This window comes from Triturus cristatus, chromosome 1_2, assembly GCF_964204655.1.
Source record: "Triturus cristatus chromosome 1_2, aTriCri1.1, whole genome shotgun sequence".
NCBI lineage: Eukaryota > Metazoa > Chordata > Amphibia > Caudata > Salamandridae > Triturus > Triturus cristatus.
In genome coordinates, this window is record NC_140580.1 from 543,646,513 (window position 1) to 543,663,588 (window position 17,076).

At 43.8% G+C, this 17,076-nt stretch overlaps 1 protein-coding gene across 1 annotated transcript in view; it reads left to right on the plus strand.

Annotated features, from left to right (window-relative positions):
- MMS19 (MMS19 cytosolic iron-sulfur assembly component) overlaps positions 1-17,076 on the plus strand; it is a 498,998-nt gene that overhangs the window by 467,328 nt on the left and 14,594 nt on the right. Inside the window, exons 26-28 of the mRNA XM_085606380.1 lie at positions 9,223-9,409; positions 13,756-13,838; positions 14,910-15,074. Of these exons, the coding sequence (XP_085462506.1) occupies positions 9,223-9,409; positions 13,756-13,838; positions 14,910-15,074 (435 nt within the window). The remainder of the gene's footprint in view (positions 1-9,222; positions 9,410-13,755; positions 13,839-14,909; positions 15,075-17,076) is intronic.

Below are 17,076 nucleotides of genomic sequence, written 5' to 3' on the forward strand. Positions count from 1 at the left end.
CTTTAGTTCACCCTCCAACAATCCAGGGCAACCAGTGGGAGGCAGGATACTCCATCATCTGCATTACTGGAGCTTGATAACATCAGACCGCTGGCGTCTACAGATTGTCCAAAGGGGCTGCTACTTTACCCTTGTGACTACCCATTTGCCACAGGCTGACCGTGGACCATATCTTCTTACTCCGCCTGGAAGTGGCAGTTCTCTTTCCCAAAGAAGCTATAGAGAGGGTGCCGGCATCAGAAGTAAATTGTGGTTGCTATTCCCACTTCTTTCTGGTGCCCAAGAAGGACTGAGGCCTTTGTTCTGTCTTAGACATGCACCCTCACAATTTCTTCCTGAAAAAGGGGAAATTCGAAATGCTCATGCTCACTCAAGTCTTGTCTGCCCTTCCTAAAGAAGGTGGTTAAACTCTTTTTATAACACCACTTCATCAGGAGAAGGGATTTAAGTTAGCTTCTTGAACTCCATTTGAGTCCTCAAAGAGCCATTCTCTTACGTGACCAATTACTTTTCAATCCAAGAAGTGAAAAAGGAAGAAATGTGTGGCTGTCGCTAATTTTCCTCACAGAATAACTCCAATTTTAGCACTGAGCACTATTTTCGGGGCAGGACTCTTTTACCTGTCCATAGTAGTCTGATTTGATTTCTATATCCGTTCTCATTTTGCAGTATCTTGAGCCTGAACGCCTATTACATGGTTCACTTGGAAGCATTTTAAAAATGAATGTCTATTTTGGTTAATGCTCTGGCACCTAAACTTCATATACGTACCTGTAATCTTGAAGGTTTTGAGAGTGCCACTACCCCTCCTTGTAACCATGGTGGCGACTTCAGCTATCGTTCAATCTCCGGCCACTACAGTGACATTGTAGTACGGCTTGGCCATCAGGTAGACACGGCAAATGTCTCCTGCAGTGCAGCAGTCAAAGAGCAGAACATTGTTATTGGACATTGCAGTGCCATATAGGCTGCCCTTTAACCCCTTCGATGCTGCGCAGATTCCGCCGCTGTGCTGGCGGAATCTTGCGCGGGCGTGGTCATGACGGAATGGTTCCGTCATGAGCACAGCTCAACCGTGGGTCATGACGGAACCATTCCGTCATGAGCACCGAAGGGGTTAAAGCTCAATCAACATACTATCTGGTGTCACTGTCAAAAGGGCTAGTAACAAGAAAAGAATGGGACGTGTAATTAAATTGAGTTTCTTAGGACAAACCCCTTTTGAGTACATAAAAGACATTAAATTCATGCCATAGGAAAAGGACATACATATTATCATTCAACAATACATCAAATAATGAATGCAATATAATTGACATTTGACAAATACATGACAAAAACATTAACAACAAAAAATGACCAGTCCTCAAGTTGGAAAAGAAACAGTAACGATGCAGACTTATTTGTGATTTACATTACTGCAACCTGCTACAAACAGCTAGTCGATATAAAGATACAACAGGCCTACTGCCTTGTTTGCACACTGTCAATCAGTGAAATCGTAATTGTTTCGTCTAGCTGTAATTGGTCGACGCGTTTCCGAACCCTATTAGCATTTGAGGGTTCTCATCAGGACCAGGACTCAGTTGAACTCTAAAATGTAATAGAATATTACAAGGATGTAAGTATGAATTTAGACTTATATTTTCTTACTTCTGAATGTTCGTACGAAAGAGGTAAGTGCAAGAGCTAATATCACCAAGAATGGTAAACGTAAATCAACAACCGAGGTTGGTCCCAAAAAAAAGATATTCTGTGAGAGCACCTCAGTCGATCAAGGGGGGGGGGGGGGGTTGAGCAAGAACAAGACCAGGGTAGTCCCCAAACTGGCAGTGCAGACACAACCTACCCTACGTGGACACTGAATCTGATAGCAGTCCTGCACAATAAATTAAGAGCTACCATTAAAGAAGAACTGGCTCCCCTAAACAGTCGGCTAGATAATCTGGAAAAAGCACTGGCAGCAGGGTATGTAGTGACACTAGTTCAGCAAAACCACTCCACCAGTAAGCATAGAGAAGGGATTGATAAAGGTTGTCAGGTGGATATACCAAGTATATCACATTCACTTGGGGTGGGGGTGCGCATTCCCGATGGTCCCACCACTAGCCACAAGGCAGGGGAACTGAGTAATAATAGGGAGCGGAGAAACGTGAGTGTTGGCCTTGAGCCTAGTGCTGAGATCATAGCTCCTAACGACAGGTGTTGTGACAATCCCAATCCCTACGTTCAGGATGCCACAAGCAATAAGGGTAGGCAACCAGCGAAAGATCATATTGTAGAGAGAAATGTGAGCATAAACACACACTTGCCCAACATAAACTTTCCCCTGGCCTGCGCCCCTTATATAGCCATCCTGACTGGAACCCCACAAATTACACCCAACACAAAGGAAACCCAACTCGAGCTTAGAAATAAATGTTTATTCTGGCTTGCAAGATATGAACACTTTGAGTATGCCAGAGCAGGGGAGATTTTAATGGTCCGAAGAGCAGGCTGGGTGGGAACTCGTCAAAAAACAGATCCAGGGGAGTGTGTAATCATCAACTTTAAAAATCCCAACACCGCTAGAAATGTACTGAACTCTACCACCCACTGTCATAATGTCCCAACAGGAATTATCCTTCGACCCTTGGATTTCTTCTACCCTCAAAACCAAATGCCCAAAAGAGGTGGTGTTTTTCCTCCAACCCCAATCATTGGTCCAGGGCCCCTAAGCGAGGGTAGCTGGGGCCCATACAAGAGGTGCCCCCAATTCAACATCCCGGTGAGCAATAGATATAAAAGCCTGGAGGTGGTAGATTGACTGGGGGGTGGATTACCCAAAGGTGAGAACCTAGTAATGTTGTGGCGGGACCAAAAGGGCGAAGAAGGGTGTAACAGGAGGCGGTCCTCCAGGGGTAGTAGCCTAGTCACCGCCCAGTGGACTAGCCCACCCAGAGCTAGGATACAGCGGAGAAGGGTCTCTGATGCCACATCCCCTACCCCACCAGGTGGCACAAACAGGGAGGATGGATCAGGAGGTGCATTCGACAGTTATTGTGGGGCCATCCCAGGTGATCCTCCTTCTTCCCATGCCACTGCTCCTGAGGCACTGAGAGGAATAAGAGCACAGGGCGGTGGATCGCGGATCCTATCCTGGAACCTGGCAGGACTTAGAAACTGCCCTGCCCAGAATGGGGGCACTTTGTGGATGAACAGGACATTTGTATATTTCGAGAGACCTGGGCGAGGGAAGCTTTCCAGCGGGTTGGCTTTGCGACTTTTAACATCTTGGCAACTATGGGGGGGGAGAGGGAGGCCCTCTGGCGGCCTAGCTATTTGGGTAGGCACACACCTTGGCTTTAGAGCCGAGCAGATGACATCACCCACAAATGATATTCAGTTTGTCCTACTGGCGTTTCCCACAAAGATAAAATTTGCCCTAATCAATGTCTACTCTAGACCCATGAGAAATAGACAAGAATCCGTTGTCATAGACCATTTGGCGCGCTTTATACCAACTTTGGATCCAGCGACGTGGCTGATCGTTGGGGGTGACTTCAACTGTCAATTCGAGCCCCTCACTGATCCTAATCACTTGGCGCCCTCGGAAGAAGATCTGTTTTGGTCGATCCCTGACCCGCAGATCAATCCGATAAAGGTATGGTCACCCCTGGCTTTGCAGCTCCACTCATTTACTCTGGCTCTTTCACTGAGGGCATGTAATGGGAGGACTAAATCAGACCACCCGGTCCAGCTCACATTTAACAGACTAGGGCAGGCCTCTTTACTTGACTACATCCTAGTGGAAACGAGACTCTGGGAAAAGGTCTTTGACTTCTATGTCCAGCAAAGACAGGACAGTGACCACAATGCCCTGATAGTGATCTTAAAAACAGGGGAGCTCGGCTTGTCTAATTCTTCATCCCTTCCTACAATCGAGCCTAGTGCACTAACGTTGTCCAACAACAGAAGGAAAGTAAGATGGACCCACTTTCAACACTCTCCCACAAAGTTGGCGAAAGTCTACCAGCTAGCGATGCCAATGATAACCAAAATGTGGGGGGTAGTACAGGAAATTCCTACACAGGATCTTGACAAGGCAGGTAAAATCCATTCAGAGCTAATTACAAAATTGACTGGCGTATTCTATCCGGTGTCGCAGTTGAGAGAATACAAATGTCCCACATGCTCCTGGTTCAATGATAAGTGTCGTAAAGCCAAACGGGACCTACTAGATGCGGTGAAGGCGAAAGACAGGCCACAAATCAAACTCGTCAGGGCCAGGTATTAAGGGACCGTCCAGCAGGACAAGAAAAACTGGGAAGAAGATAGGTGGGATGCCCTCCGGCTAGCCCTGAGTGATAAAGATCTGAAAACCTTCTGGGCTATAGTGAGCTCCGGCGATAGAGAAGGGAGTTCGGCCTTCGAGCCCAATATAGCGCCCGAGGCTTGGGAGTCACATTACGGGTCTCTGTACAACACTGAGGAGGGCAGCAGTGATAACCCTAGCTCACCCAGTTTATCCCTGGAGTTCCATCAGGAGGGGGGATGGGAGATCACTATAGCTGAAGTTGGAAATGCTATCGACAAGCTGCATCACAGTAAAGCGCCAGGTTTAGACAAACTTCCGGGGGACCTTTTCCGGGAGGAACCCATAATCTGGGCATCATATCTGTGCGCCCTTTTTAATGCAATCCTGAAGGGCATGGATCCCCCAGATACCTGGCGTGGGGCAGAGATAGTTCCCATATTTAAAAAAGGGTGCCCTCTTCTACCCTCAAATTATAGACCCATCAGTCTAATTGACATCACTCAAAAACTGATGGGTCGGGTCTTCTGGACCGTCTACAGGGTTGGATGGAGGAGGAGGAGATTCTAAGTCCCTTCCGGGCCGGCTTCAGAACAAATATGTCACCCGTAGACCAGATATTCAGACTACAGCTACTATTCTGGAAAATGGTGACCAGAGGGGGTGGCAGCCTCTACTTAATATTTGCCGATCTGAAGTCGCCCTTCGACTTTGTACCCAGGGTGAAACTCTGGAAAGTCCTCAGTGATCTTGGGATTCCACCCTATCTCCTTAATGTGATAGTAAGGCTCCACTCAGAAAACTATGCACAAGTTAGGTGTGGAAAACACGGGGAACTTTCCTCACTATTCCCTGTCAAAAAGGGGGTACGCCAGGGATGCGTTCTTGCCCCTACTTTATTCTGTCTTTTCATCAATGGGCTCATCAACCACCTTAAAAACATCCAGGATAATGATGCCCACAAGTCAGTCTCAGGGAAGTTACCCGCATTGATGTTCGCGGATGATACCCTCTTACTGTCAAAATCGCCAACGGGTATTCAGCGCATCCTTGATGGTTTCACAAACTTTTGTAACATGAGGGGTTTGGAGATCAACCTAACAAAGACCAAATAATACATATGGCAAATTTTCTTTGAGGCTTTTCGGGTGGTGACTTTTGAAATTTAGAGCCGTATTCTTATTCGTAGGTTTTGTGTATAATGTTGTGATCAATCCAGATTCCGTAGGCCGTACTTCCACGTCTAAAAATGTGAGACTGGTGGTGCTGTGGTTCAGGCTGAATTGTATGTCCAGGTTGCGTTCATTCAACCACACATGAATTCTCGTGAGTTCATCCTCTGTGCCGGTCTAGATGCACCAGACATCATCTATGTATTGATACCATTGTGCCACACAATGGCCGAAGGGGCTGTTATTGTAGATGTGTCGCACTTCGTACCTAGCCATGTAGAGGACCGCCATCTCCGGTGCGAATGGACATCCCATGGCGGTACCTTTCGCTTGAATGAAAAAGTCAGATTCAAACTTGAAGTAGTTACTTTTGAGGGCCAATGAGACAAAGGATACGTGGGGACACGGTGGGGGCGTTCTCTGCCTTCTAAATATGATTCCAAAACATCCAACGTGTCATCCTGGGGAATTTGCGTGTATAAAGACACGACATCCAGGGTAACTAATCTGTGCTGATCCGGGTTGAAGTGAAAACCCTCAACTTTGTTAATAAAGTCGGTTGAATCCCTCGGGTATGATGTGACATTTTGCAAAAATTATTTCAGTAATACATCTACATATTTAGAAATGGGTTCCAGCAGAGTCTCACCCAGAAACTATGGGGCGGCCCGGGGGGGCAGTTGCGTTTTTGTGAACCTTTGGAGGGAAGTAAATCACAGGTGTCCTAGGATGTTTCTTTGTGAGGTACTCGTGTTCTTTGGGACCTAAAATGCCCAGCTCCAGCCCATCATCCGCAATGTTTTTGATTTCGTTCTGGATCTGTTTGACGGGGTCAGATTGAATTTTTCTGTACCATGTTTGGTTGTGAACGTGTTTTCTCCCTTCTTCCAAATATGATTCTCTTGCCCAAACCACCGTTGCCCTGCCTTTATTGGACAGTTTGATCACCATCTCTTTATCCTCCTGGAGTTCTTTGATGGCTAACATTTGGGAAGCTGACATATTACTTTTGACAAACACTTTTTTGGTATTAAGTTGGTTGAGAGAGGAAAGAACGGTTTGCTCGAATGTGACAATGTTTTTGGGAACAGTATAAGATGGAGGGCAAAAAGTTGATTTATTCCGAAGCCCAGATACTTCCATCATGGTTGACTCGTCGTTGTCTTTGTAGTCTACTCTTTCTAAACAATTCGATGGCTTCCATTTGGAGATGTACCAGATCCTGTTTACAACTGGGAAGGAATTTTAAGCCGAGCTCCAATACTGCTTCTTGTTCGGGTGTTAATGTCTTTTGGGATTGATTGATGTTTTTTTCACGGTTTGTAATGTTGGCACCTGGTGCGCATTTCCCATGGTTGGGGTTTGTAACGCTCTTGTTGGCCGCCCCCTAAAAAATAATTATTATTTTTTCGCTGTTGGTTAGAGCGGGATGGTCCCTCTCCTGCGTCCAGGTCACCGCTGGAATCCGATGACGATGTCTCAGAGAAAGTGAGAAATTTACGCCTTGATCTGCCCTGGTTTTCAGATAGAAACGTGCGGGAGTCTTCTCTCGTATAGAAGTCTTCTCTCAAGTATGGATACATAATTTCAAGCTTAAAGGATTTTATGTCCCGTTCAAACCTAGAGTTCTTAAAATTGATTGTATTATCTTTGAATGTGGCAATCTCTTTATCAATTTTTTTAATAAGATTTTGGCCTCAGTGGCTGTATGAATGTCTTAAATCGACTGAATGAATTGTTCGATTTCATCTGCTTGTGTGCGACAAAGTCTTTGGGCGGTTTCAATAGAGTGCACAATAAGATCTCTACTGCACTTAGACTCGATGAAGCAGAAGCCCTTTTATATTCTGGGTCTTCAGTAAAGATCACAGGGACATTCTTTATCTGAAGTCCCCATGGGATAGTGCCAGCCTTCAAGTTTTGCAAGAGGAAATATCCATGCAGTTCAGTTCTGTTGTGCTTTTTTTGTAGTCTAATTAATTTTTCAGACTCATTTTGTGTTTTTGCCGTTGAACTTAAATTTAAAGTTGGGAACAGGGATGGTGCAGAAATAAGTCTTTGGATGTGATCCTCGGTGTAAGAGAGTGTGTCCTTCTCAGACATGACCTCTATTAGGTTAAGCTATGTGTAGCGAAATGGTAAATTAAATTGTAACCCCTTCACTTAGTATTTTAAGAATACCCACACGGACATCCGCCCGCTCAACAATTTTTTATATAAATAGGGGGTTGGCCTATATTCACGTCCAAGCTAGGCCACCGATACGTCTAGTAACAAGAAAAGGATTGGACGTGTTATTAAATTGAGTTTCTTAGGACAAACCCCTTTTGACACATAAACAGGGCTTGGTGTTTTTATTTCACCTTTTACTTTCACTGTTAGTTTGTATAGCGTACATAAAAGACATTAAATTCATGCCATAGGAAAAGGACATACATATCTTTCAACAATACATCAAATAATGAATACAATATAATTGACATTTGACAAATACATGACAAAAACATTAACAACAAAAAATGACCAGTCCTCAAGTTGGAAAAGAAACCGTAACGGTGTAAACTTATTTGTGATTTACATTACTGCAATCTGCAACAAACAGCTAGTCGATGATAAAGATACAACAGGCCTACTGCCTTGTTTGCACACTGTTTCAATCAGTGAAATCGTAATTGTTTCGTCTAGCTGTATTTGGTCGACACGTTTCCGAACCCTATTAGCATTTGAGGGTTCTCATCAGGACCTGGACTCGGTCGAACTCTAAAATGTATTAGAATATTGCAAGGATGTAAGTATGAATTTAGACATATATTTTCTTACTTCTGAATGTTCTACTGCTAAATCTATTCTTACCTTTCGTACGAAAGAGGTCAGTGCAAGGGCTGTTTGGTGTTCAAAATCGGATTGTGTCGCACTATTCAATGTGCTTATCTGAAATGATTAATATAGAATGGCCATGTTTTAGGGTGCACTCTCATGAACATTGCCACAAAATAACTTGTATTAAAGAGATTTGGTCACAGAGTTTGTGAACAAAACGTGCCTGAAAAAGCGTGCCTTATTATAAGTGGTGCAGAGACTTGCCTTGATTCTTCTACAAGAACAGCCGTATTGACGATGACCTAATTCTTGCAATGTACGCGTTGTTCGTGACTCGAAACACAAAGCCAGGTACAATGGGTTAACACGCTGTGGCGTTGCCTGTCAAAGCGTGGGAGAGTGACAATTACGTTTTTAACCCTCAAATGCTAATAGGGTTCGGAAACGCGTCGACCAAATACAGCTAGACGAAACAATTAAGATTTCACTGATTGACAAGGCAGTAGGCCTGTTGTATCTTTATCATGGACTAGCTGTTTGTAGCAGGTTGCAGTAAATAAATAAAGATGTACTTGAGCAAGATTGCATCTGTTATTAGTGCGAAATTCAGTTGTTAAGTGTAATGCAGTATTATTATTAGCGCATATTCTGTGCGGCACTGGCCAATAATTAATATGCCCATATTTTCATAGGTTATATTGCTTCAGTTTTGCATTTGAACAACCTCTGGACCATTTTGATAATCTTTCCATTGGCTAGGTGAAAGATGATAGGAAGAGTTGTGATGTTTTATCTCTTAGCGCCATGGAAAGCGTTAGTTGTTTTTTCCAATTAGTTAACGCTTATACATTTTCATAGGCTGTGCCTCAAGGAGGAGTTATTCATTGGTTATTTTAAGGTGATTTGTGTTTTTTTTTCTCATTTCAATTTCTACAGCTCATACATTTATTAGCAGATGCAGAGCTTGGCTCTTCGGCTGCAGACAACTTCTCCATTCTCTTGTCGGACTCTACTGATGTACTTAACAAATCGTGTCATGCCAGTGTACGAATCATGTTCCGGCAGCGATTCTTCACAGAAAATGTGCCAAAAATAGTTCAAGGGTTTCATTCGGCAGCGGAAGGTAAGTGGAATTTAGGTTATATAAAAATAGATTAGGAACTAGAATGGGCTCTGAATATTACTCCACCTATTAAAAAGGCTAGGGAGGACCTCAGTCGTTGGCAATCCCTGCCACTTAATCCACTCGGAAGGGTGGCATTATTTAATATGATAATCCTCCCTCGGTTCCTGTTTATTATTCAAAATACTCCCTTTCACTACCCCCGAAGCTGGTTTCGGGAGATCAACGCCATGACTACACGGTTCCTGTGGGAGACCACATATTGCTCTTGACCGATGCCGCATTCCCTCCTTCGACGCCGGCATGGGCATGACGGACCTATACTATCTGGCCACACGGTTGCTTGTCCTTCACGACTGGTTCACCGGAGGATGGTCCGATCCAGCTTACAAAACTGAACTTCGAGACATGGACTTCCCTTGAATCCAGGCCCTCATGTACGGATCCCCCATTCCTAAAACACTCCCAACAGTGACTCGAACAGTCATTCTGGCCTGACGTTCGGCCATGCGTCACACACAATGGGAATCCAAACTGACCCAACAAACGCCACTGTGGCAGGGTGTGTGGCTCACTGCGGTGGCAGCGTTACGAGGGTTTAAATATAAGGACTCCACTGGCATCGCCCAACTGGGCAACGTGTGGGTGGGAGACCATATAAGAACTTTTCAGGATCTACAGAACCGTTGAACCCTACACGCCTCACAATGTTACAGATAATTGCAGATGTGCCATGCCCTGAACTCACACATCTCGATGGGCACCACACATCCCGATTTCAGCCCGACGGAGGGGCAGGTCATGATGGGAAATCTTGGGAAGGGAGGTATATCATGCATATACCGTACCCTCCCGAACAATGGCCCCACCTCACTGGACTTGCTTAAACTTCGCTGGGAGGGTAGGTTGGGCCCCCTTGAGGATGAGGACTGGCGAAATACCCTTATGGCCCCCAAATTCGTCACTGCTTCTGCCAGACTCCGACTCATTCAGATCTACTACCTCCACACTGCATACCTTACCCCGGAGCGACTACGTAGAGCAGGGCTGCGTACCTCGTCCGAATGCACACGCTGCAGGCACCAGCCAGCAGACTTCTACCATATGGTCTGGTCTTGCCCCGCCTCATAAAATACTGGGATAAGATAGAATCCGAACTCGCACACATCCAGGGCTGGCATGTACCTCACGGACCTATGCACCTCCTCCTGGGCATTATGGGTGGTCTAGACGGGTCCCAAGCAGACAAATTATTCCTGGGGACGGCCATCATGGTGGCCAAATGTGATATTGCCATGGCCTGGACGCAACCTCCCCCCCCCCCCCACACAAGAGCTAAATGGCGCCGAGGTGTGGACTGGTACGCCGCTCAAGAGAAACCCTTATTTGAAGCCAGAGGCTGCCCTGCCAAGTACCAGAAAGTATGGGGTATATGGACGGACCAACTGGGTTAGTGGGGTCCATGGGGATGGCTTCTTGCTTTCGGCAGACTGCTTGCTTTTGCTATGTAAAGTGCTTGATCGCTGGGCATACTGTATAACTTTACTACCGATACCCTCACAATGTCATGTATGCGAACCTGTGTACTGTGCTGTTGCTGCTAATCTTCCCTTTGTTTTCTAAAAAGCAATAAAAGTTGATAATCAACAAAAAAAAATAGATTAGAAAGGCATTTTTGCTCACAGCCTTTTATTCAGTAGGGGGAATATGCAAAGGTCAGTATTCCACAAAGCAAACCCCAGTGTCAGCCACGTTGAGATGGCATTCTCACATGTGTAATAGTAGCCTCTATGTCTCTATATGCACTAGTGATCCATGGCAAAAATGGTGTGTGGTAGTAGAAGCAGGGACTGTCAATGTTGGACTCAAACTAATAATGTTACGTTTGTATAAGGTAAAATGCCCTTTAGACGTCTGCCTCGACTTCCCTCTCTTCTTAATGGAAGAAACATTGAGACGAGCCTTTAAGTGTTACGATGATGCTTTAGCCTATTAACCACAGTGTTTAAGTTCTAAATATTCATTTAGTTCTAGAAACTCTTTGGTGGGCGATGTCTGACTAAAAACATGAACCTTCCCTTCATGCACACGTGGTAGTTTAACAGGATACCTAACCAAACCCTCATCATCCGAGATAAGCATTTCCTTATTCAGTGTGCAGCTTTTGTCTGCTTGATGATGTGACAAAAGTGGTTTATTGCCTCTGCTCGTAAAGATTTGTACTGGCTGCAGCCCACAAGTCCTTTTTTTGCTTGCATTTCCCACTTCTCTATTACTGTGCATTCTCCTGCACACCTCTGGTGTGCAACATGAATAATTTGTGCTTTAGGAAAGCCACAGAAATAACCTCTAAAGTACTTTCTGCTTGTTTGATGGTTCATACTTTGTTTCCAAAGTCCACGTTTTGCGTAAGGCTGCATTATGAAATTATTTACAAAGTTTTGGATTTTATTTGGTTCTTGTGAATATTTGTGGGTATTTTCCAGCTCCCTGGTCTAGACTTTTATTTATTTTGTATTTTTATGAAGCTCAACTCAACCAGAAAGACGTAAACCAGCTTTACTGAGAACCTGGAGAGATTGGGTTCTCTGTTTACAGTGAATTGATTAAAACAATTAGGAACCATTAAAACAATGGAAAGTTGAAAGAAGAAGGAAATAGGACATGGGGGGGGGTAAGGTTGGTGAAAAGGGGAGGAGAAATGGAAAGTGAGGGGCAATAAAGAGGAAAGGAAGGTAGTGACCAAGGGAGGAAATGGATGGGTGTTGATGGGGTAAATAAAGTGGCAATAACACCATATTGAAGAAGGGGATAAAGACTATCACAAACACATATTTGCCCAAATATAATATAAGAAACTGTGTTTTTAGTTCTTTTACAAAACTGAAGAAGAATCTTTGCCTTAGGTCTTGGAGTACTTTTATTACAGCCGTCTTTTATGGGTGAAACGTTTTGGAGCGGGATACTCAGTGAGTTTTCAGCGGATGACTTTCAGGATGGTAGTGGTGACTTACCTACTCAGACAGTGCATCTAAATAAGCCTGTTCAAGGGCCACTGACTGATGAAAGTGAGATCCCGTATGAAGAAGCCAGGCATCTAGATGTTACAGGGCACCATTTTGCTTGTCTTGTGTTTCTTTTCACCAACAAAGAAAAGTCTTCTTTATTAGCATCTCAACAGCTATATTTTATTGAGACAATCGTAGGCACAATCAGAGGAACTGCTTTTCCCTGCACAGGAAAGAGCCAGCATGTGACAGCTGATTCTGTAATTCCGGCAAAACTCTCATTAGAAAGCATGGTGTGTCCTGAAACTTTTAGGTCTTCTGGCTTCATGCATTTTCCAGATGCCAAGAGCCAGTCCCCAAGAGAGATCTCGTTAAGGACATCTGAGACTCTTTCCCCAGGACCCTCTCCAGATGAGATCTCTTCAACGACACCTGAGACTGGTTTGTGGCTAGCGGTGTCCCTTTTTATGTTCAGTGTTTTTTTTTTTTACAGAATGGATCATTGAGGAAGCTTTCAGGAGTGACTGTACGTTCCTGCTTTATTACAAATTACCTCCCTTCCCTCTTTTGCTTAGAGTGATTCAAAACGTAAGCTACGCAGCAGGACTTATTCTCATAACCCATAGCTTTGCAAGGCTCCCTTGGTTCCCCCATCTGTTAGAACTCATTGTGACACCCACATGTGCTCTTGTTTATATGGAGGATATGCTGTCCCAGTGTCTGTCGGTTGTCTTTATTCATGCATGGAGATTGCATGGGTGACTTTAAAGCCCTACTCATTGCCTCTGGATGTTTTTGGATTAGAAAATGTATTAACAATCCAGACTGTTAAAGTTTAACATTATCAAGAAGTGAACATATGCCTGTTTTGTCACTATAGTCTAGCAGAAGCATGTATACTGTATGTTGAAATGATATTTCATATTTTATATTTTTTCTTTTACAATCCGATGTTTCCTGTCCACTTTTTCAGCAAAATATTTTCTTATAAATGCTGCGTTAACATTTGGTAATCACACCTAAGAAGTATCGTCAAATATGAATACATTAAAAAAAATATGATGAGCAAGTTATATGCCCATATAATACCAGAGAATCACTGTATCTGTAGGTAGTGGCAGATGTGATTCTTCGACTTTTGAGACTATGAATGAGACTATGAACTGACATTTAGTATAAGGTAGCCAGACTTCAAAAAACAAACATAGATAAAAGAAATAAAGGTTTTATTATTGTTATGTTGCAACATCTACTGTAAGAAAATGTGGTTTGCCCTCTTGGTGTTTCCTGTGCCTCTTAATTGTATTTTTGTTGTACTTTTGTCTTACTAAAAAATAGATAACAAGTCAAACTATCTGAAGGCACTATCACAAGTCTTGAATTCGCTGCCAAAGCAGGTCCTAATGACAGAGCTGCCATCGGTGAGAACATGTGCACATCCTATTAATGGGTGCTTATGGTTGTACAGATTTGTTATTCAATGTTATTAATGGGCAAGTGAGTAATCTGTATAGATTCCTGTTAAAAAGGTGGTCTGTGGTAATGGTGTCTGTGCATTTGTCTGGGTATGATCTGTCTAGAATGTTTGACACTTGCTGGTAGAAATCTTGGTCAGAATGTAGGCTGTGAATTTGGTGCTTGAGGCTAGAGTACAAGTGTCAAGCCTTGAAGTAAAGTAAAGTAAATTGATACTTGTATAGCGCACTACTCACCCGCAAGGGTCTCAAGGCGCTTGTACGAATACCGCTGTGGAACCCATCCTGGCTTTCCCTGTGAGGCATCCAATCCTGGGAACCCCCAAGGTGGAGGCCAGGCATCCTTAGCGTTGTAGGGGCCATTGTGGAGATTAAGTAAGCTATTGCCCAGAGTTGCAGAGTGGGACTCCATGATTGGAATAGGCACCGAGGCGAGAATTATCAGGTCCGTGGAATTTTTGAGCCCAAGACCCGCCGAGGCGGGGAATTGAACCCTGGTCCCGGGCTAGACCTCTGCATCAGGGTCTGCCGCTCTAATCATTGAGCCACACTTCTCCACGTACACGATATCAGTCCAATATTCTCACATTGCCCAGCAGTAAGCATGATTTTGCTCAACTGTGTCACACATTACTTCATACATCATGCTGGTTTAATCATTGCCTCTGTTCACAAGACAGCGAATAGCAGTACCAGTTTTGTTACAGTTGTGATGCCTGTTTTATTTTTATTAAAAGGGTTTGGGTGTGCACTAATCGAAAGGTTTCCTGTAGGGAGCAGAAGAACGATTGTGTGGACTTGTTAAACATTGCATGTATCTGCCGCTTCCTTCCTGGCAAGGCTGTATGTGAGTTCACTACTGTTGCCATCTAAGACTTTAGTGAAGTGTAAGTTGAGCAGATCATTACATGACAGAAACATCATTTCAAGTAGTCCAACCTTGGTGGTGATAGCTCTCATTTTGCACAATGTTTTAGACACTTTATTCCACTGCCTCATCCTTCTGTCTTGTTTCAGCTGTTCTCTTTGCTGCTGGAGGCATTATCTTGCCCTGATCGAGTCGTTCAGTTGTCTACTCTGACTTGTTTAGAACCCCTCATGCTAGACGCCACTCCGATAATGAGCCTGCACATGGAAACGCTCATCAACAAACTCCTTACCCTCACCTCAAGCCCCTCCATGGTAAGGATCTAGACCTCCAAAGAAGGGAGGCATTTATTTGTTTTTAATAAACCATTTTACTGCCATTTTTAGTGAGTACAAACACATAACATAGAATTGAACCTTAGCGCTTTCAGGACATCAGCACAATACTTTGAGCTATCACATAGTGAACAAAGACGATGTAATGAGTTTTACCATTCTGTAGTGAGTTCAGGGTCAATCAGACTATACTGATGAGTGCTTTGTTGTGTGCTAAGAATGACTTAAACTATGACCTTTTTCTCTGATAATGCTGTTTGGTTCAGGGTTGCTGATCCACACTTGCCAGAAAGCATTTAGTTCATGACCGGGTTGTAGGTCATTGTCATTTTTACTGTTTCAATAAAAAGGAAACATAAATGCTGTAATCTATTTTTTCCGTGGACCAAAACGTGTCCTTCCTTGCATGTAAATAATGCCATATTACTTATATAAACTTGTGTTATGTGCTCCTGACGTGGAAAGTTGCAAAAAGAAACTAACGTCAGCGCGCTGGGGTGGCACCTATAAGGTACCGCATATAGGTCGCACCCGGCACGGACTGCGCCGTTGATGCCACGCGGGCCCTATCGACACACCTATCAGCACACAGGGGTACTGATCATGAAAAAAAATTCAGGATCCAGTCTGTCGCCTGGGGGTAATTCTAAGTTAAGGGATCTGTAACTAAATAGAGTCTCTGTCAGATAAGACGTTACCGAAGGTAAGTAACTTGCTCATCACTCTTGCGACCCGATAAGTGTCCCAAACCCTCTTATTCAACAACTGTGACCAATGCTAGATCTGTCGAAAGGCTAGGTTTACAGAGCAACCTGGCACTTTCAGATCAGTTTCACAAAAAAGATTTAGGAGGAGGGTCCTAGGGAAAAGTTTAGAGACCTGCACAGGATTGCATCTCCAATTCTTTACTTAAATACACCATAGAACATCTTTGGGTCTTTCGTAAAAAAAGCAAACGAACAGAGACACTGACAAAATGTGACCTTTCTTTAAACTGCAACCGGATGCACCAGTGGTTCCGTATTTCAGTATCACTTTTATTGTTTGTGTTCACTAAGCACTCGTTTAATAGCAGCAGCAGCATCTCTTTAATATCACTCCCTGCACGTTAAGAAACGTTTTTTGTTGCGCTGCGCCCCTCTCACAAACCCATTCTCTCTCATCTGGTGGATTTAGAATATCCTTTTAGAGTAGATACCAAAACATCCCTGAGCTCCTCCTTCTCAGAGAGGGGGGTTGTAGCCCTTGGTGGAACTAGGTTTGTCCACCGAGAGGAGAATCCCAGATGATGAAGCATGCCACCTTTGGTGGGTGAGGGATTACGTCTGTGTGATTTTGTCAGGGTCTCTGTTTGTTTGCTTTTTTACTAAAGATCTAAGGATTTTCTGTGGTGTACTTTCAGATCAGTCCCATCTCCATAGGGGCGTTCTTTCTCCTTAAACTAGTAAAACATATTCTTCCATGCATTATTTCCCATCTCCATGCCATGGTGCCTACTCTGCCGATCAAAACCAAGTTTTGTTACTCCCAAAAAAATTTGTAGGATATCCACATGGATTAAATGTGTATACACTCAATCTAAATAAGAATCATTTGCATGATCAGTATTTAGCTTTAAGGTCTCTGATGTTGCCAAGCCTCATGGACCAATGTTTTGCACCACTAACGAATTCTAAAAGACACAGAACAAGACATGCAGACTTGTACGTATCCTAACAATAGGGACCAAGTAACTTAACCCTTTTCCATGCAGAATGAGACTCAAATTCAAAGACATGATCTTAGCATCGACTCAGCCACAGGTAAACCACCCAATATGTCTTTGTGACTGATGCCAAGGCCTGTGCCCCACAACCTCATTTCTCCTCCTATTCCTACCATTTTGTGAGCATGACTCAGCTCATCTAGTATGTTCTCTACTTGCTTTGTGGAAGCCAGTAGGTTTGGATTTGAAAGTCTGAGTTCTGACTTATTTCAGCGC